Source organism: Pagrus major, chromosome 15, assembly GCF_040436345.1.
Source record: "Pagrus major chromosome 15, Pma_NU_1.0".
NCBI classification, from domain to species: Eukaryota; Metazoa; Chordata; class Actinopteri; order Spariformes; family Sparidae; genus Pagrus; species Pagrus major.
Window position 1 is genome coordinate 25,984,452 of NC_133229.1, and position 22,233 is coordinate 26,006,684.

General features: G+C 39.3%; 1 protein-coding gene across 2 annotated transcripts in view; it reads right to left on the reverse strand.

The window, feature by feature from the left end:
• ugp2b (UDP-glucose pyrophosphorylase 2b) overlaps nt 1-22,233 on the reverse strand; it is a 37,719-nt gene that overhangs the window by 14,796 nt on the left and 690 nt on the right. The window contains exons 1-4 of one of the 2 annotated variants that reach the window (XM_073481538.1): nt 21,475-22,172; nt 17,616-17,743; nt 14,845-14,952; nt 1,397-1,582 (exon numbers count right to left, since the gene is read on the reverse strand). In XM_073481538.1, coding sequence (XP_073337639.1) covers nt 1,397-1,582; nt 14,845-14,952; nt 17,616-17,743; nt 21,475-21,493 — 441 coding nt within the window. In that variant the 5' untranslated portion in view covers nt 21,494-22,172. Of the gene's footprint in view, nt 1-1,396; nt 1,583-14,844; nt 14,953-17,615; nt 17,744-21,474; nt 22,173-22,233 lie in introns of those variants that run through there. The other variant, XM_073481539.1, reaches the window with a different exon arrangement.

Sequence of the window (22,233 nt, forward strand, 5' to 3'; positions counted from 1 at the left end):
CATATCTATCATTTCCTCTGAAATGAAGATCCATAAACAGTTGATTTGGCTTATATGCCTGAATGAAATTAGTGCAGATCTTATGATGTGTCTGTCTCCACTCTACATGCAGGTCTGGCTGAAAACACAATTATTCTGCACTGAGCTGTCTCGATTTCTAAAAGCATTCAGAGAAGTTATGAATGTAAATGCGTCGTCCTTGGAGAGTATCTGCAGAGGAATATGTCTTATCCCTGTCATCTCTCTCCCCTCATTTCCTGTGGTAGTAGATCAAATCAAAATGTGCCTGACGGGCTAACAGGAAGTTGTGAAATAATAAGACATTTTCTCTTAATGCACAAAACCAAGTTACAGCTCCAGGAAATGTATTCTGAATGTCTATTTTCTGTTTTTCAGCCTCTTGGAGGATGTAAAACAATCTCAAAACAAGACTGACATTATTACAAAAAACTCAAGATTGTTATGAACCTCAGCGTAGTACAGTTAGGAAGACTCTTATTGTTCATTCATGCACAACCCTCTCCCCACTAATTGATCATCTGACTGGTGTTTATTATTTCAGTTAAACCAACCAGAGCCACGATTAATCTACCAACTAATCATGTTGTTACTAGCAAACTTTAAACCATTTACCCATGTTGCTTCATCAGATTCGCTCTGAGCTTGATTGCCATGTGGTGTTTCTTTAAAAAAATATGGTGATGATTAACGGATAACCCAACAGGCTCACCTCCACCTTCCCAAATACAGATACGCTTAAAAAAGTCAACAACAGGCAATAGCAATCACAATTCCACTGTACAAAACATTTCCTATAAGGAAATTCATGAGGAAATGCTATTCATCTTGTACAATGTGCAAATAATAGTCTATTGTCCTCTTGCTGCCTGAAGAAACCATATCCAAATTTCTCAGTTGGACGCCAGTATTGGAAATCAATATGAAATTTGAACGTTTAATCAACGGCTTCATATAGTGGGTGAAAAATCTTGTACTTTTGAACCATTTCAATGGGAATAAGCTCACTGGGCAAATCTAAATAGTTTCGATCAACAAGTAAAAATGGATGAGAAACCAGGATCTTTTTCCTGCTGTTCATAGAAATTATTTGAAGCTCTTCTTATCATGTTAACCTGATGTAAGGACCAAGATAAAGAATCTCTGCCACAATAAAAAAGCTCAACAGGAAAAACGTCTTACATAACTGATGGCAAAGTTATGGTTCTTTCTGAATGGCAAGCAGACCATCTATTTAAGTCTTTAGCAGTATTGTACTGCCAAGTGTCTCTATTTAAGAGCTATTGAACAAGGAACCTTCAAGGCAATCACACCTTACAAAGAAATTCTTCCAATCTCAGTTCTCAAAAGCCTGAAAGTCAAGTATTGATGTCTGTACCTCAATCTGCTGCACAGTGAGGTCCAGGAAGGTGTTCTCGTTGCGGACGCTGATCAAACTCTTTGGGCCTTTACACCCCATGCTGGTGCCCAGGCCTCCGTTCAGCTTCACCACCACCAGTTTGTTCAGGCTGTCGGCCACATTGTCCGGCAGGCCTCGACCAGCGATCTTATCATAGGGCTGGATCTGTAGGAGAGGGAGAGAGAGGGTTAGGCAAACAGCAGGTATACCCATCAAATGCTTCAAAAGGGCTAGTAAAAGTGCAGTGTGAACCGTATAGCCCTCAGCTTAGGTTAACAATGTCTGTTTGAAAAGGGGTGAAGTTATCCCAGGGTCAAATCTTAGCCTCTGGTTGACCCTGAGCGTGAAAAGCCATAAAGAGTGTGTGAGCAGTCGTAATATGTCTATTTTCTTGGATTCTTCTGATTTTACTGCTTACTGCAAACTAATTCTTTTCTTCAAACTAAAATTTGTCATCCAGGAAATACAGCACAGAGACTCTAATAGCTTTGAATGTCAGCTTATTGCTTGCCAGCTGAGCAATGTAATGGCTGAACTGGCTGATGTGAAAATGTCACAAATTGTTCATGTTCTGCTGCAACAAATTGCTTTCTTGAATCAAGAAAGGAAAATGCTAGATAAAAAAAATCCACATCACACATTTTGAGGCATGTTTTTTGAATGAATGGTGCAGATAATAGTAATTACGATGACATAATGCACTTCACAGCCGGTTTCAAATGTAGTTTCAGCACTTCTGTTGTCGAGGCAGCAAAATTCATTTGCGTACGGTAATGTATGTGTGTGTGTGTGTGTGTGCGTGTGTGTGTGGAGCCACATCACAGGGTCGATATTACAGCTTTTTCATCAGCGTATTCACACATCATGTATTGACTGTTTCATTCTCTTCCACAGAGCAGAAAAGAGTCAAGGGAAGATATGAAAGACGTCAAAACAATAAAACCTGAACCAGGGATATATAGATTCACAGTAATGTCAATTTCAATCTAAAAGTAAAACAGCAGGAAGAACATTTTTCAACCGAAACACAATGCTTTTCCTCACTGAATGAATTTCTTTCCCTTCACAAGGACTTTTTGTAAATCAAGTTAAAACCCCGAGAAGCATTCAAGGACAGCAAATGCTAACCAGATGTTACAGCAGCTTTTTGCTGTTAGGAGGTGAGTGAGCGTCTTAATTGGGCTCTGTGTGAGTTTGCCTGGATTCTTAAAATAAAATAAATGTCTCAGTAGCCCCATTCACACTGTCTGTGTGCGTCAGTGCGGGGATCCTGCGCCAATTCTCCGCATCCTCTGTGTGAAAGTCTCAGATGAGGTGAGGGGTGAAATTTCTCTGCGGCTCTGATGCGCCTCCGGAGGTAGTATCAGAGGTGCAGCAGAGGCGAACCGAACCTGTGTGAACGGATAAGACGGCAGCGTGGAGCGGGGGCGTTGTCGGTTTGATGGTGTTCACAGTCTGATAACTAAACAGATCCTTCACTCAACAAAATAAAAGAGAAATGTCCCACAAAGCAACGTTACAGGACCAAACAACAGTAACGTAGTGTCTTTGGCAACTTATATGTGGAAAAAAAATACTGCAGTTATCATGGAGAAGTGTCTGTCGTCCTGTCTGTCCTACCGACTCTTTGTCACAGTTCTGCCCGAAAAACAGCGTCTGTCCCCGGCAAAAGACTTTAACTCACCAAGTGTTTGTCTCCTTCCACTATTGTGTTGTTGTAGTTAGTTTCTTCAAAAAAAAATCACCGCGACGGTCAGCCCTCTGGTATTTACCCCCCTCCCCCGTCTATAGCGACTCCTAACCCCCTTGCCTCAGAGACTGTGGTTACGAATACAAAGGCATCCTCGTCACAGCTGCCGCTCACTCTCTGTCCTTCACACAGATGAGACAGGATCAAAACTGAGGACAGAAGATGTTTCATGGTCGAGAGCTGCAAAGTGTGTTCGCTGACTTTCAGGAGAGAAATACAGATAGATGTTAATGAATGTCATTGTCGTCTCAGACTCATGCCGATGGAAAGTCAGGTGAAGTGTCATAGTCCACAAAACATTTCTGGAGCTTCACAGCAAAACAGCGTTGCAGTATTCGCCTAAACAACTGAAGTGGATGGGGACTTGTTTTAAAACATTAAAAAACAAAAGAAAGTAAAATGGCTCCTTACAACTTTTCTGGCATAATCCAAGTCTCCAGATCTGAAAAGACAATATTTACACCCTTGACTTGCGGTCGAGCTGCTAGCGCTTTTAGGTTAGCGGTTAAAGTTAAGACTTCATCTTATAAAAAGGTGTAACTAGGTCTTTTTAAATCAACTTGGGATCTCAGGTCTCCTGCAGACTTGGATTACGCTAGTCAAGATGTATGGAGTTGAGGTTGTTGGTGCGTGTGTGTATATATATGAGTATGTGTATGCTGAGTAAAATGTTTTTCAGCTGGGATCCCCATCCTACCCCTGTACCCCTGGAGTTAAACAGCTTCCACTCACAGATGTTCATTTCCCTTTCTGGGCAAAACAGATGGGGGCTATTTTTTTTTTCTTTCCTCCTGTGCATGTGCGTATGTGTGTGTTGCCAGCTACAAGTTACACTAACTCTTGCCTGCAGGAAACATCTCTTTAACCAGACTGCTGGATAAAAACCACCTCTGTATCAGTTCTAGTGCAAACTGCAGTAACGTGTTTTTTCTGCTGTCAGCTGAACGAGGGAACACCTAGAAGACTCAGAGGACATTTAATCTCGAGCAAAGGGAGCCACACGATGGATTATAGTTTTGGATTGACATAAGTACATGCCAGAAGGATTCAAAATGGTATAAAGTAAAATACAGTTTGCAAAACATGTTAATCAGCATCAGTGGAGGAGGGAAGAAGTCTGTGTGACTGGAGTCAAACTACACTGTTATCCCTGAAGTGCAGTGGAAGCACAGACGTGTTGTTGACTCAGCTACAGTTGTTAGAAAGTTAGTACACTGCTTCCTAATAGGGATGCAGGATGTTGGATTTTTGCCAGTATCCGATTGCCAGTATTTTCCAACTAATTTTGGCAGACTGCGGACGCAGATGCACATATTTTTCCATCTTAGACCATCAAGTTTCTCCTGTAGTTGAATCAACAAATTGCCCACTCTTATGGTGAGGGCCCACTGGCAGACTGAGTTGTCACTGAGTGACATTGGTGCATTATATCCACCAAATTTTTTCCACATTCGTATTCGTCCATTCTCTCTCCCTCATTCAAATATTTTTTTAACAACAAAACCACACCATTGTTGTCTCTGACGCAGCATCACAAAATGGAAAGTTGTCCATACCTCATCTCATCTCCTTTTAACCACAGACACACGCACAGACACAGACTTACAACTCATTATAAGCAGTTTAAAAACATAATATAGATTGTTAATGACCCAATTATAATGTTGTTATAAACAGATTTAAAGATATGTTTAAGTGTTATTTATTAATATACAATATTTTTCAACAATTACAACTTCAACTAGGAACAAACACTTTCTATAATCACAAACGTGTTGTATCATATTGTCACTCTGTATCTGTTTGACAGTAGGACACAGATGACTGCACTGAACGTCAGTCCTTGAGACTCTCTGGCCTCACTGTTGCTGATCAGGTCAGATTTACATACTAAGGCATTGTACACCCATCTACATTGGTTGCTATGGTAACGGCCTAGGTAAGCCTGTGTACATATGCTGAGTATGTGTACTCATTCAAAATAAAACCAAAACAGCAAGCGGAAACCCAGAGAAAGAACATTGTATTCTTCCTCCCTATTCACCATCTTATCCAACACAACATTTAACATGAAGGATTCTGTGTTTCCTGCATTTCATCGTTCTTATCAGTGTTTCCGTCATCTTAATTTTCCATAGCTTCGGTAGCCTGTAGCCAAAGCACAGTTTGATATGTTTCCTTGCTAATTTTTTGTCTTATGAAGAGCTGCAAAGATTAATCAATCAAAAGACGACTGATCTGCAGCTTCTGTGGCAACCATTTTTGCTAAAAAGAAAGAAAGAAAATTTCTGCGGTTTGGAAAACACAAGACATTTGAGGAAGTCATCTTGTGCCTGTGATTTGATTTTTCACAGTTTTCTAACAATCTACAGACCAATTTATCAATGAACAACCAACCTTTATTTTGAGCCCTAGACTTTTCACTTTTCATAGCCTTGCAAAACTTTGTTCAACTGTGTGAGAAAGTGAAACATCTTCACACATTCCATGCCACATGTGATGTCGACCCAACACCTTGAAAACATTTATGCAGTCTGAGAAATCCCTCTCCTATAGTCTCAATTACATCTGGCTTAAATGTACGTGTGAGTTAACTGATAATAACTTCTTTGATATTCTATGGTGATTTTATTATTTAGTCAGAAGGCTAATGTAAAAAAGAAAAGGTTGACTGATCTTGAACCATTTCCAGCCAAATCCCAAAATGCTGTGAGTTTATGGTTGAGCAGGCTGAACAGAGCATAGCTGCAGTCTACTGTTCACCAACACACACTTCACCTTCACTATGACGTCAAGTACCAGGACAGTATTATGCAAATCTTAGGGGTTGCATGGGAAGTCTAACTGTGAGTAATGTGAGCAGTATCCTGCTGGGGAAACATTTACAACAGATTGAAAATCTCTCAGGTAACTTCAGGAATGAAATGAAGTCTAACCTGTAATTTACAGAGCAGGTACAGAGCTCCTTCTGATTGATTGCATCAGATCCAAATCTTTAGAGGTTGTGTCACACCCGCACACACACACCTTAATTATTACTGTACTTATTACCTTCTACCCTTCACCCTGTGAAGTCTGGTGAAGATCAACATTCCTGTCATTATTAAGATCATTACATAGTTAAATATTTTGAGAGAGTCCCCTTAAGGGTTCTTGATATTCATAATGAAACCAATCTACTGTATGATATTATGTGAAGTGTATAATAATGGCTGAAAGTTACCTGTTTTTTTTTTTTTAACTTAACCATGATGTAACCAAGAAGTCCATTAAAGTGATTTACTGATGATACACATACAGCCAATGCAACAAAGGACTTCTTTTGAACCAGCAGCAGGATGTTCTTGACTGGCAGGTTCAGTCACCTTAACCTGCCAGTCGATAAACAACCAGTATGTGATAGTAAACTGAGTATCTTCTAAAGACGGAGGGAAATTGTGATGGATATTTTTCACTATTTTCTGACACTTTTTAAGGTAATTGATTAATTAGGAAAAGATCATGAAAACAGTCTATCTCTGTCATGGTTTGGGTTTTTGGTTCGTCATTTCCTGTTATATTTTGTAATAAAACGTGCATCTTGTTGTGGCTCTCCTCTTCCTGTCTTTGTCCTTTTGCCGTCCTTTATCTGTGTACACCTGTGCTTAATTTTTTCAGTAGCCCTTGTGTATTTAAGTCTGTATTTCCCCCCCGCTTCTTCTCAGTTCGTCTGATTCTCCTGCGTCTGCGTGCCTGTTTCAAATCTTTGTGTGTCCTCTGTGTTCCTGCTTTGTTGTCTGTGGCTCATGGTTTGTCTTCAGTTTTGCATTTCTCTTTAGCTTGTTCCTCAGACTTTGCTTTGCCTGCCCTTTGTTGTTGGATTTCATATTTTGTAGCTCATCATTAATGCTCTCTCTCTTTTGCAAACCAAAACAATCTCAATATGTCAAATTGCGGAAAAAGCTTCCCATGTTCATTTATAAATACATAAAATTCATGATGTAAAAGAAATGTTGAAACTTTGCATTTCTTTATGTTGCAACTTTATGTTTGTTTATGTTACATTTTCAAATTTATTTTGTGACAACACAGTGCTTATGCTCTGGTAAGGTTTAGGTACAAAAACCCTTTGTTAGAGTTAAAAGAGATCATGTTTTGGATCAAAATACCTGTTCTGGTCACCACAAACAAGGCTGGAGATGTCCTGACCTCCCATTAAAAATATCAGATTTTCTCGTTGACAAACAAGGTTGAAAATTGCCAAGAGGTCTCCTTAAAAATATCCAGTGGTGTCAAGCTTAGAAATTTTGAAATGCAGTCTAGCCCATAACTCAACTACCTCCTTATATAAAAGTCAGCTCATAAACATGGAATGTGAAGCAGGTGAAGTGTGCTGGAAATATTCTTCTCTGCTTCTACAAAAGCTTTACAAACACTATTACTGAGAATATTATCTGGTGAGAAAAGAAAGACAAAAAAAAGAAAAAAGCTCCATGTCCTTAACTGTGTCTACTCTACGACTCTTCTCTCGTTTTCCTTTTCCGCACTGCCTTAAAAACACCCAAAATATACCAATTAATTATTGCTGCGGCAGGTCAGCCTGTCATCTTCTCTAGTTGCAGTAGTGAGTGGGCAATCTGTGTCAAAACTGGCTTTTTAGAGTAAAAAGCTACTGAATAATGAATTTGGTTGGGGGAGATTTTGATTCCAGTGGCTGTCGTTGGCAGAGGTTGTTAAAGAAAAAGTTTACTATCCTTTCTCCTGTTTCCTTTACTCTCACTCACAGGAATAGGATGCTGCCAAATGATGCCTCTTTACCCTCTTTCCTTCATCTCACACACACACTCTCAGCCTATTTCCCCATCTCATTACTATGTGTCACTGTCATTTTCTATTTCACTTAATGTGCCCTGTTTCAATACTTGTCTCGCCACTTTTCCTCTCCAAACCTCTAATCTTCTCTCTGCCTCTGTTTCTCTTTATGTAACTCTCAATTTCACTGTAAAGCCTCCTCTTCTCGCAATCCATTCATCTTTGCCTGCTGCTCTCTCCATCTTTAATCTTCTCCATCTCTCTCTCCAGCTTCGTAAAAATAAATGAGGCGGCTCCGGATTGGGGAGCGATGCGGTTACTCTTCACTTGCTACAGACTGAAGAGGGAAAGACAGATCAGGCTTTGTGTTTGTGTGTGTGCAGTTTAAGAGTGCAGTAACAGGCGAACAACTGAGGAAGTTTTGTCGATGTTCAGTGAGACAGAAGCAAACACGGCCAACAAATGCCAGACAGCAACATCTCTGGCATGAAACCGGAGGAAACAGGAGGCAGAAACATCCTATTGATCAATGAATTCTGTTGGATTTGGCTGAGTGGCCAATTGAGCAAAACAGCAGGAAATTCAGGTTTCCTTCCCTGAGCACACCTTAGTGTACTGCCACGAGTGGGGACAAGTCTGTTTTAGTCAGTTACTATCACATCTACATTAAGTAGAGCTGCTGCCTGATAAAGTGTTTAACATATCATACTTTCACTCATTCCCTTTAAAGTTTGATCTTAGCAGAGCAGAAAAGCTTCAGAAACTGCATCTTTCCTTTAAAAATCCTCATAAAAATGCCTTTAGAGACCTGATAGTTTTCATATGTGAACTTGTGACACATTGCATCTAATGATAGATACAATGTGTCACATATGAAAATCATTTAACATCCCTGACAGAGTTTGTTGTCAGGGTATTCAATCACGGGACACTGAAACAAATTCATGCAAGCTGGTGTAGATTAAAATTAAAACAATGTGCGTCATATCTGTGCTGCATGAAAATAACCTTCCAATAACAAAGTTTAATACCAGGCTGATATACACAGTCAGGACATAACTCGCCATGTTTGTGGCGACATATCCAGGTGTTTTAACAATCATCGAGACATCTCCAGATGGGTTGCTGCTGTGATCCAATTGTCACACCAACCAATAAGCTTGTAACACCAATGTTTTTACAAGAAAATATACTCACTATCTGAGCGCTGTATTAATCTACTGCTATTAAAAGCCCAAGCCCAAAATAATTTAACACAAACCACACGTTAAATCTTATTATGAAGTCGGCTAGTCACAGGAAATGCATTGTGTTCAGTGAGTTTAGCACTTATGGCTATCGTTCATCAAAATGTGTCTACAACAAAACAACAGCCATTTTCTGCACTTTTTTAAATATGTCAAAGAGGTTTTATTCAGTCCGTGGGTGTAATGTAACAAGAAGGAGCTGTTAGATGAACAGCTGCAGATGATAGGCTGCGTACCTCCTCCAACTTCTCAGTGAGGTAACCGACTCTTTTAACCTCATCAACATTATCAGGTTCCCTAATCGCATTGGGTTTAAATCAGAAATATTGCAAAATAGGCGCTTCTGTCTGTTACTTTGTCAATAAATCCTCAACAAATGTGACTTCTGCTACTCTGTGCTGCAACTCTGCTGCTGGCGCTGCTGCTGCACGGCGCAGACACCTTCAGTTTATTTCTGTAGCATCCGTCAAAACCAACCAAGATGGTGGGGGCAGAGGGCAAGTAATGTAATTGCTGTATGCCTGAACACCGTGCAACAGGTATTTTAAGCAAAAACATTATCTTTTCCTAATCTTAACCAAGTGGTTTTTCTGCCTAAACCCAACCGGATCATAAACACAGCATTATCACAACATTAAAATGAAAATCCAACATTAAGAACTGTAAAGTTGCAACATATCCATGGTTTGCAGAAATGTACATTACCAACATCTGTTCTGGCGACTGGGTTGGATTATGCATCCATAAATATTTTAATTACATTTTTAATTACAAGACCACAAACAGAGCGCTGCACAGACTGAAAAAACTTGTCAAGTAATCATTATCTCCAGGCTCTCAGGCTCTGGCTTTGATTAAGTATGTTATCATATTAACTGGGTGATGTTCAAATCAATCAACGGTATATCTGCAGATTTCAGTGTCATGAAATAGTATTTATGTACATCATTCTAGCTGAAATTTGTATTCTTTACACTTTTCTCTTTCCTGTAAGAATATGTTGTTTTGCCTGAGTAAAATCAGATCTAACCATTCACAGCTGCAGTGCTCTCAGTTCTCTTGTGAGTCATACTGTCTCCATCACAACAAAATAAAAAATACATCAAGAATGAACCCGTTCTTTAACAAAGAGACTTCTGTAGTGAGACAGTAAACCAGGATCAAGAACTGTGGATTTCTTTGTGTCTGTAGATGCAACTATTTTTTCTCCATGTACGTAATTTGTTAATCATTTAATTAAGGCTTCATTGCCTCCCAGTAAACACTGTTCTGTTTAGCTGAGTTCAACACTGAGTCACAGTTGATTTAAGCTAAACTATGAACATTCTCAGGGTTATAAATGCAGTCTACACCAACAAACCAACACTCAGGCTCATGTACTTCTGCCGCTCAATTTACTCACTGGCTACTCTCAAGTGCTGCTTCTGTCTGCTCAACACTTTGACTGACACAAAACACTGTGTTCAGACTTCAAAGATCCTCCCTTGAGATCAAACCGAATAAGATAGGTTTGCACTTTTTCTTTTACTCTGTTAGACCTTTCAATCTTGTTCTTTGAAGTTCACACAAAACATGGAAACCCAGTGTGCAGGAAACTGAAGGAGAGCACTGAAGGCATCCGTTGTGACTGAGAGAGACCTACAAAATGTGCTTTATCAGTAAAGGAGAACAAGGAAATCCTGAGCAGCATACTCAAAGAAATACTGATGACTTGGCACTTTGATTGACTTCGTACGGGAACGACCCACAGCACCATCAAAAGGAAACTTAGACCACTGTAGTTTGTCTATTTTACTGCCAGGGCGATAGTGAATACTCATTGTATGATCTACAGAGGTAAGTGAGGCTTTTTAAAGTCTGTTTTCCTGAATCCCACAGCAGCAGATATCTCAAAGGAATACTGCTAACATTGTGATGCAGGTGGTACACTGTGAGGCCAAATTCACACTTGTTCAGGTGATCTGGATGGCAAAGATCGCTGCTGCTTGGCAAAAGCATGCAGAAAATTATTAGTGTCAACAGATTGTTTGTGGTCACAATGTGGTTTTCACATTCATCATCCTTATTGTTAACATTGAAGCCTTTCCTGCTTCCTCAAATCAGTTGATTGGTGGCGTAACTCTTTCACTATAATTTCTATCAGCCAATCCTGTCTTTGCTGTTCTCCTCTCTGTTGCTGCCAGCTGTCATTTCAGTGCGTCTGTTGAGCTTTACCACATAGTTAATTGCAATCAGATGCAAAACTTTATGGGTGCGTTGGAACTGATATATTATAAGCGCAATATCTTTTGTGAATCTGACCTTTAGACTGGGTGATTCATGTTGCTATTAGCAGCCGCAATCCATTCGCCCCTTGGTACACAAAACATTAGTATCACCTTCTAGTTCTGATCACTGTTCCAGAATTAATGTGTCAAATGTGTCACGCCTTAATGATCTGCATTTTAACCTGATTAATCTGAGTTTATTGTAGCGCAAACCATCTCTCTATGGCTGTGAATGTTGGAAATAGTGATGAAACTGCAGCTTGCCAGACTCCTGAAATGCACAGAGGATGTTGTGTCATCATAGGTGGCTCCAGTGTTCCTGCTGTTCTGATTGATTTGTGTCTTACAAATACTTTGTCCAAACAAATAGGACATCGGGGACACGTTGTTCCATCTATCATGCAACTGAGCCATTCAAACTCCCATTTCAAGAGGGTGCTCTGCCTCACCACTCTGCACCTGCCTGCTTCAAGCTGCCAATCAGACACACCCCTCTCATCAAGCCAACTCCACTCACCTGTGCTCTCTGCTCTGCTCTGGCTGCATTTAAGCCCCAGCTCCACACTCACTCATTGCCAGATTGTTCTCGATGCTTGCACCAGACTCTCCAGCTTTTCTCTGCCTGATCTCCCGGTTTCGACCCTGCTTGCTTCCGACTATCCTGCCTGACCGATCTCCTGGAAATCACCTCAGCCTTCCGTCCCCGACCACGATCCTCGCCTGTCCCTTTCTGGATTCTGCCTGTCTGCTCCCTTGGCTATCCAGTGATTACTTGATTCAGCTCTACAGAGCACCAGCATCCTGGTTTGGTTCGGCTGAGCCTAATCTACAATCCCCACCAGAGACTGTTAAAGGCCAGCGGCCAGAAGACAGACTGTTTTGTCTACTGCCATTGATTCCTGCACATGTGCCAATAAAGTTTGTTACCAATGATACCTGCCTGTCTTTGTGCTGCTATTGGGTCCAAACGAAACCCCTTACAGTCTATTGAGTGTTTTTTTTTTTTTTTTTTTTTTTTAGAAATCAAAGAAGAATTGGACTTCAACAACTGCAGTATCCTTTCTCAAGTTATACACATGTTGACTGGAAATAACCGCGTAGCTCTGATGCAAGGGGGGGGATATAATTCCAAGCTCTTCCTCTGGGCCCAGAAGTGGTTGAACTGGCATTTTGTGATGTGATACACCTCTTGCTTCTGTTTTGTTAATGGATTCAAAAGTGACACTGACACTGATACTACTCGGGTATCAGCTAATCCGCCATTTTACACCTTGATGAGTGGGATAAAAAGTTCAAACCCTTCTGTCCACATTTAAGTAGATTCTAGTTTGCACTCCTATAAGAAGACTCCGAAATTATAATTTACAATGGACTGCCTAAGTGATTTACTGTATAGTGCACCATAAAGCAGACGAATGATTTACAGTTTTGTTTGTCTGAGTCAATCCCAGAAACAAGAGTCAAGCAATCGATGGGCCTTAATGACAAAAAGATGACTTTGAATGGGAATGTAAGGAGCCATTATTCCAAAAAGAAAAAAAATCCTTTTACATAACACCCCACCTTTTTTAATACTTATAATTACTTACGTGGTAGAAGGTAACTAATGTCCTGACAGGACAGTTAAAATTACAGACAAATTAACTTCAGACAGGAATTTCTGGTGCTTCTGCTCTGCAAAGCAGGAACTGGTAACAACTTCCTTTCAGACTATTGGTGCAACTTAAAAAGATCAAATATGTTCTGTATGTTAATTGCTGTGGGTGTTGGCGGAGTAAGTAGCCAGAGTACGTACTGTATAATTGTACTGTACGAAGTCAAGCAACATGCAATACAGTGCCGCAGGAATGAGTCCTACATCCAGGAAGTAAGTTAGCATTTTTGCACTTATGGTTCCTCGTCAATCATTTTTTTGAGTGGTTTTTCAGTTAATTGTAACAAGGTCTGTGGTTTACGCAAGCTTAAGATATTTGCATGTTTTGTTCAACAGCATAAAACACTCCAGGAAAAACCACACTTTTCAAGTGTTTACATGTCTTTAAAAAGGTGGTTGCTAACGAGCGGCTTAATGAGACGAAGAAGTTGTCGGGGACATAAAACATGTCATCAGACGGGGACGCATCCACTCACTGGTACAGCTTTACAGCCGCACTTTAGTTGCAAACTATTCTTACTCTAACCTCACAACTTGTAGATTGATCAGTTATAGTAAGATGAGTATACTCGTATTGTGTAGTAAGAGGCTTAGTGGTGTTGACTGTGAAGTCATGCGATCACGATGTATTTAATTTATAGCCTCACGTATCTTTATCTCTAGCGATCTTTTGTCAGCCTACAAAAACATGTCATCCCTGCCACTCTTTATGGAAAGGAAAACAAGAGGAAGTGGTTAAAAATGTGGCAGAGAATTTCAAAAGTAATGGATGAGCATTATTTCATTTTTCACAGTGAACAGCGTTTGGCGTCATCTTGTTTTATGCCTCAGCTTCAGCTCAAAGCTGTTTCATGACAGCCTGTCATGATGACTGACAGTTACTGGGACGGGAGTTTGATCATCTGAGTGTGTGACTAAAAACCCACCGCTAACTCAAGGTGAAAACTTGCATATGAATGCTTTCATTTTGATTTTGAAGCTGCTCAGTGCACCGCATCTGTAGCCACCAAGGACAAGACAAGACAAAAGTGTTGTAATGTTGAACATTTTCAAATAAAAGGTTGTATCTGATTGTGTGGACTGATGACGCAATTGGTTTACATTTATGTAAGAATAATTAAAGTAATAAGACATTTTCTATAGCTCAAAAACATCAACCGGCAAAATACAGCCTCCATATCCACTACAATGTAAGGCGCAGTGGGCTCCTGCATAAAATTCCACAAAAACATGTAACTTCGGCCTCTAGGAAAACACTGTGCATTGATCAAACAAATACATGCAGGCACAGATTACAGATAATCACTTTTTAGATCCGAACAGAGTCATTCTGTCTACTGTTTGTCTTGTAATCATTAAAATCAAGGATATGACGACTGTCACAGTGGAAACTTCCCTGAGTCGTATAAATCGTCTGATAAACCTTCAGATTTCAAAACAAATTACTCAAATTGGACTTCCTGGACCGTGTTGCATCATCTTACATGTATCCGTAGCAACACGCCTCCACAAACACAACCCATTGGTCGAAGATTATTCCTGTTTTCTATTGAATGTTAATCACTTCTTGGTGTATTTTTGATTGCCTCTGGCTTAGTGTTCTCCTGACAAGACTACACAAAAGATTGTGTGTGTGTGCTCTTGGCTTAATCCTTACATTTTATATAGATTTTAGAAACACAGAGATTAACAAAACACCATCCACAAACTAGACTTACCGAGTCTTCCGGAGGTCTTTGTATCTTGAGCCACTCCACCGATGGACCCTTCACCTGCAGAAATCTGTGGAAAAGATTTGTGAAGCCCTCAAAGTCTTTCCTGGAGACCTGAAAAACACAAGAACTTAGTTTGAACCTTTATTCTGCTTTGACTTAAGTCCTAATTCACTTGTCCAGAAAATGTGAAAGAAAAATGGGGTAATTGCTTCTCAAAGTGGACCAATTATCTACCAACTTTCTCTAACTGAAGGCAGCAGAACAAACTTCCAGAAAAACACTGCTCAGCTTACGCAGAAGTCTGTGAATCACTCTTCTTTTTTAAAATTCAGATAAATTATTAAGATTTTTGCATTCATTGATCTCATTTTCATTGAGATGAGATGAGATGAGATGAGCATTCATTGATCCCACTGCAGATTTCAATCACAAAGTTGGGAAAAATCTTAGCTCTTATTTTATATTCCTTTTACTTTATGACCCCTCACCCAAAGTTCCTTATAACGGAGCTGGTTATCGAGGAAATGAAACTTGTATTGCTTCACTTTTGGATAGTGATAAAGAATGAAACAGTCAGCTGAAAGCCTCAAATGTAAACTGTGGGTTTGGTTATGTGTAATTACAGGTTAAACCTCTGCTTGCTGAAGTGAAACATGTACAGTATGTTTACTGAGTGACGAATGAAACAATGTAATGGACGCACAAAGCAAAATGTGATGCTGCTGAACGAGCATTACTTGTTTCATCAGCAATTATAACTTTGATCATCATCATTCAAGAACTGGTTAAATGTGATTATGTAGTCCTTTTTTCTGTGACATATACTAAAGCTACCAGTTCATTCTGCAGCAAAATCTTACCACTTAATCTTGTTTTGTCTCTATGCTACATGAGATATACATTGATAGTGATAACTGGGTTTATGTGTATTAACCTAATGTTTTCAAAAAGATCATAACATTTGTATGAGTACAATACAAAGGTAGGTAGGATGTGATGTACGACTTTGTGAAAGTTTCCGACAGATGTTTGGTCATTTTAAAAAAAGACGTGTTATAATGTACAGTTTTTTGTTTCCCTCCATTGTATTTTGAATTGAGATGATTTTTATAAACCACTTTAATATGTTTTTTATAAAATCTTATCTCCATTATTTAGTGATTTGGATCCAGTGAAGCCTTTTCTGCCTTTGTATCTTATTAGTTTTAATATCATTGTGCAAAAAAAGAAAAATGACAAAAAGAAGATAGGTTAATGATAAAGACATTTAAAATGTTGTTTAAGGTCTTGAGGAATGACAAAAATGTATCTATAATGTGTATTATAAACAGAAGAGAATCTGGCGCCTCTTCCAGTGTGCCCCCATAAACTGTACAGCAGTCAATGGGGAGGAACATGGGGAATTTGGGGAATTTTTTGATCCCGTTTGAATTGAGCCATGAATCACCCATACGATGTTTGTCAATTTGAAAGATAATTTTAAAAGTCAAGAAAGTCAGAGTTGTCATAAATACCACTTAGTTTTGTGTGAAACCGCTCAGTGAACTTCAACATGGCCGTCAGCTCAGTACAGAAGAAGTTTTAACAAGGTCTGGCCATACTGACAGCGAAAGGAGAGTTAGTCAGTTTTATGAGTTAGCTAGTGTTTGGGACCGGCTCCACAAGGTTTCATTTATGGGTTTTGGTGAGCGCTCAACGAGACGACGTCACTATTGGCTGTGCAATCTTTCTAATAACATCTTTTCACAGTCTTATATTTTATTAGTTTTATGACAAACTGCGACTTCTCGCGTTAAAAATGTATCTTTTGACAAACATCATATGTCTAATTCATGGCACAATGTATTTCTCTCTCGCCATTCGCTACTATTGTACATATATTTTCTGAAATCAGTGCCCCATGATGGTCCACGGGAAGGGGAATGACTTCGCCTCTCTAGTCCTGGGGGTTAAGCAAAATAAATAACCATGTGAGTGGTCTGCTTCACGTTCACTTTGGCATCTATTTGCACTGGAGACCTGCCCAGTTTGTAACTAAGAGAGTGTGTGTACTCTACAGCTCAGTATGTATGTGTATGCTTTTACATTTCCATAACTATAAGTGCAAGTACAACAGCTTTTTTGTGAACAACCTTTAATGAGTGTATGAAGTTACAGACACACCCGTATTGACTGACTGACTTTTTATTTTATGTGCATCGTTTCATCTTTTGTGACTCCTGGAAGTCTGAGGGTGCCTGGTCAATATCTGAAAGAGGCAACTGCCAATCCCTGTGTGTTTGTACTGTGTGTGTGTGTGTGTGTGTGTGTGTGTGTGTGTGTGTGTGTACACATAAACTAAAGGAGACAGATTAAATGATATTCAGTTTGGCTTTTTGCTGCCATTTAGGAGACAGTTTACTCATTTCTGATTAATTAGCTGCTGTGGGCTGAGATGTGTCCACTCCCAAAACCAGATTTTATTTTGGGCCAATAAGACAAATCTACAGGGTCTCAGTTGGGCTCTCTAATGACGCACTATATCATGACATAGTCTGATGAAACAGATGAATGTTTGCTTAAAAACCTCGCCTATACTGCAATTTGGTGACGTAAACTTTACGTATGTCTGTGTCTGCATTACGTAGGTGGAACCCTCATTGGCACCGTGCTACAGTATGTGTCACTTTTGTGTTTTCCCAGTGTTCGTGAGTGACCCAGCCACCCTGTAATCACATCCAGATGGTGGAGGAGAAACAGAGGGAGGGAGACAGAGAGAGTTTGTATGAGTGTACCTCTTTCTCAGCGCCTGTGGAAGTGTTCAGAAGTTTCTCCAGCTCCGTGTGCATGGAACTCTCCAGCTGCTGCCGCATCATTTCCTGGAACTGAGCCATCCCTCCTTTGGCCACTCCTTTACTCAGACCTGGGCGGGCGAGACAGGGGAAGATGGGGGACGTGGTTTTTAACTGTTGCGACATATTTGAATTTTTACATATCCTGGATCCTCAGAATGACTCCCTTTCTCCAACTCGACTCCCTTTATTGACTCAAACCAGACATGTAACTCTAGTCAAATGGTCCAAGTCTCAAGCAAGTCCCACGTCATTTTTTCTTGGTCAAGTTAAGTCGAATCCCTAAATTAGGCAAGTCAAGTGGCCCCTCCAAAAGGTTTTAGTACTTGTCTGTTTGTTTATTTCTGAATTTTTCCAAATCAAAAATAAATATTCCTTTATTCCTTTCCTTCTATTAGCAGAGAAAACTGAGTCTAAAGCTGTAAAGAGTCCATCAGCAAAAACATTATTGGCAACTATTTGATGGTCGATTATTTTTCAAGCAAAAATGGCAAAATATTTTATGGTTCTGGCCTTTTAAATGTTTATTTATTTGCTACTTTTCCCTGGTTTTCACGATTGAAAATGTAATATTTTGGGGTTTTTTTGGACTTTTGATTGGACAAAGCAAGACAATTTATGATTTCAGCTTGTTGTCTAGGATATTGCAATCAGCTTTTTCATTGTTTCCTCATATTTTATGGACCAAGCAATTAATCTATTTTACATACTTGATAAATTAATCGTGAGATTAATCAATGTTAAAAATAATCCCCAGTGGCAGCCCTGAATGAGTCACTCATTACGTAACTTACACCACCTTTACAAGATAAAAAACAAAACCTTTAATGAAGTTTTCAATAGCCCTAACTTATCATCTAAATTTGAGATGTTGCAGTATGTATACTGTAGTACTGAAGTATTTGTGTCAGTTTATGTATTACTCGATTGCAGGAAATAAAGTACTGACGTGAGAGCGTTGCTTTCATTCTTACAATCCATGATGATGCAATAGGTCGAAGGTATTTATATGGAATCATTTTAGTACCTGTTATCATGAGCAACAATGCCCTTTCTGCATAACACAGAAATATAATATACTCAAGAAAAAAGGAAAAATAAAACCCCAAGTAGCTTTAACCAATTAATGTATTTATACCAGAAGTGTCAATTATTAATATTCAGTATCATTCGGGCGATAATACAAATTAAAGCGAGTGAAAACAAACATTTCACAGCTCTGTAGTTACCACCACAGCTGTACAAACACGACCAATTAGACTAAAGTAGTGCAATTATACCTGTAAACAAAACAATTTTCTGAGCCTCATTATTTTTACTGTCACCCGGCACGAGTACCTCGGGCCAAACTATTTTACTGCTGACAAAGAACAACCTGACGCACATTCATCTAAGAGGAATAACCAAGTTGTAAAGCACATGAGGCTTTGGGGGTGTGATACACAAAAATGTGACCAAATTAACCATTTGGGTCTGTGTTTGGTGATACCTAAAGCGCTTAAAGTGAAACTCTCGCCAAAATGCAACCTAGGCTTTTTTTGTGAAGGTACCTGAGTCAAACCTTCGTGTAAAAGCATAATTACGACGAAAAAGCCACTTTTAAGATTGGCCGTATTTTCGTTTTCGGGTCGAAATCATTTTCAATGGCGTGCTAGGGGCAACTTCTGATGCTACCGTAAAGTTGCCCCTAGCACGCCATTGAAAAGTCTGTCTATCAGCATTCTTCTCATTGGTTAGCAGATTAGCACAGTGAGCTAACCAGAGTGACCTTCATTGTATTTGGCTCACAGATAAAATACAACAACAGGAAACAAAGCTTTCTGGTGGAATGTGACAGCAGAAGGAAATAGGATGGATTTACAGTATATGAGTGTTTCAAAATCTCTGGTTAAACATGTGGTTAATGTTCAGTAAAGTCTTTAGATTTTATGATACCTTACTGTCACTGTTCGTCATGAAGGGCAGATAAACATCTGCCATCCAACTGATGTGCCAAGATGACTCATAATAAACAGATTAAGGATAGCATGCAAGCTGTATCCATTAATCATTTGCTTAATAGATAAAGTGTTTTTTTAGTTTTTAGTTAACACACTGATGTTTTGACAAATGCCCATCACAATTTCCTAGATTGTGGAAGCTAAAAAGTATAATATTGCCTCCAAAATGTAGTGGAGTGGAAGTATTAAGTAGCTGAAATTGGAAATACTCAAGCAAAGTACAAGTACCTCAAAATTGTACTCAAGAACAGTACTTGTGTAAATGTACTTGGTTACATTTCATCACTGCCCATCACAGATATATCAGTATCGGTGTAAATTCTCAGTGAACTTGTTGTTCACGGTGCGATGAAGTCATTTGGAGCCATAAAGTTTATCATGAGATTGTAAAATAACCTGCCTCCATTACATACTTATACTTATACATACTTTGTTTGACAACATATTTTAGGGATCATTGCAAAACCGTGTATTTATGTACATGTTCTAAGAATATTGGCTGATATATCGATATCAGAAATTATTTACTCCCTAATAACGTTATCAGCATCTGCTCCGAAGATGAAGTATCGGTCTGGCTATAATTGAGATTATTAACTAATTATCAAAATTACTGTCGGTCAGTTGCTTAACTTAGCAAATCATCTTATCATGTCTTTAAGTAGCAAGTCGAATTGGCAGATAACCAGCCATCCTTTGGAGGTCCTAAAGACTTAAAAGCAACCAAAAAAAACTTTGACTATAATCTGCAACTGTGCCCAAAAAAGAGCTCAAGAGTCATCGGCACACTGAATGGCAGGTAGTGTTTGTCAAGAGTGCTGTATTCATGGCAGCAGAGGCAAAGTTACCGGCTGACTGGCTGCTTATTAGACAGGACATGTAACGGGAAACGTAGAGACAAAAATACAGAGGTGTTGCTGATTAATGACATACCAGAGGAGTAAACTACAACAAGTGAATACACTTGATATCTTTTACCAGAACTTCAATCAGTGAGTCAGTCACAAATAAGTAAATATAATCAGCCAGGTCTGACGTGGTAATTATGTTCGAGTACACAAGGAAAGTGTCTTTCTTGCATTGCGAGATAACAGTATGTAGTTGGCAAGGAAACATGTAAATAAGAACTACGAGAGAAGTGAAACCCAGCATAGTTGTCACATGTGACTGATCAGTCAGTCTGTGAGGCAAAGCAGTAAGAACGTTCCCTTTTCATTCTGAATTTTTATCTATTTGTTGTTTTTATTCTATTTTTACTTTGTTTAACTGTGAAACACTTTGTGACTGGTGTCTGTAAAAGGTGCTATATAAATCTTATAAATTATTATTAAAATTATTATTTAATTGTCAATGTATTCTCGGTTAATCAACTTAATCGAGAAGTTAAGCTTAAACAAGTTGTTGTTTGCTCAATAAAATGTCCGAAAATGGTTTAAAAAGCCCAAGATGATGTGCTCAAACGTCTCATTTTGTCCACAACTCAAAGATATCATCATATCATAGGAAAGAAACCAGAAAATATTCACACTTCAGAAGCTGGAATCAAAGAGTTAACCGGTTGACAAAATAGTTAATGATCAACTTAATTTAACAGCTGACAACTAGTCGATTATTCGATCAATTGTCCTCTAGTCATTTGATTTAAACAGTTTACTGAAATGATTAAAAGCCACTGTAGTTGACTCTGGAATTGATTGGCATTAATGTGAAAAACACAGACATGGTCCTTTACACCCACTGTTTCATTTACCTGTACATCTAAGCTTATTAAAGTTAAATGCACCCTCTTCATCGCCACTTACCTTCTACATAAAGTGCCATGTTTCTGCAGCCAAGTCTCGACCAAAAATAATAAGATAAATCCCAAAACAGAGCTTCAAATTAAATACTCCACAGGGCAAACTGATCACACATCCCTTAAATGAACACACAAGTTTCCTTCATGTACCCCTAAAAGCCAACTGATCATTCATTAGACGCGTTCAAGCCTTTAAGTCCATTCACAACTGAGGAGTCTCTGGAGGATGACACGTCCTGGCTGCCTCCTCACGTCCTCGTCAAAGAGCAGAAAGAAGCACACACATGTATCAGATCCCACTTATCGCTCTGGATGGCAGCCAAACGTCCCTGAACACGATCCTGGTTCGGATCGAGCTGGATGTTTTTTTTTTATTGCTCGCCGCTCATTTTCCAGCCCCAATACTGTAAACCACGTCACAAATCCTAGCTGTGACTCTCAACCTCTGCTCGTGTTTTTCTTCTGCCTCGCCCACTGCCTTCATTTTTATTACCTTATGGTGATTTTCAGTCACCCTATTTTTTTTTTTTTTTTTTTTACACCCAGTCCGCTCGTAACCCATCAATGATTCACCGGTGACACACACACGAGTGAGTCCAATAAGATGACCTGCCTGACGGGCAACTTCAGACGTTTGGAGGGCTGCGGAAATGAATGGCTGATGGATGGATGGATGGACAGAGAGGACGGCGTGTACCCGAGAGACAGTGAACACAACCAATGCTTTACTTGAGGAACATAAAATACAACGTGAAGAGAGCTC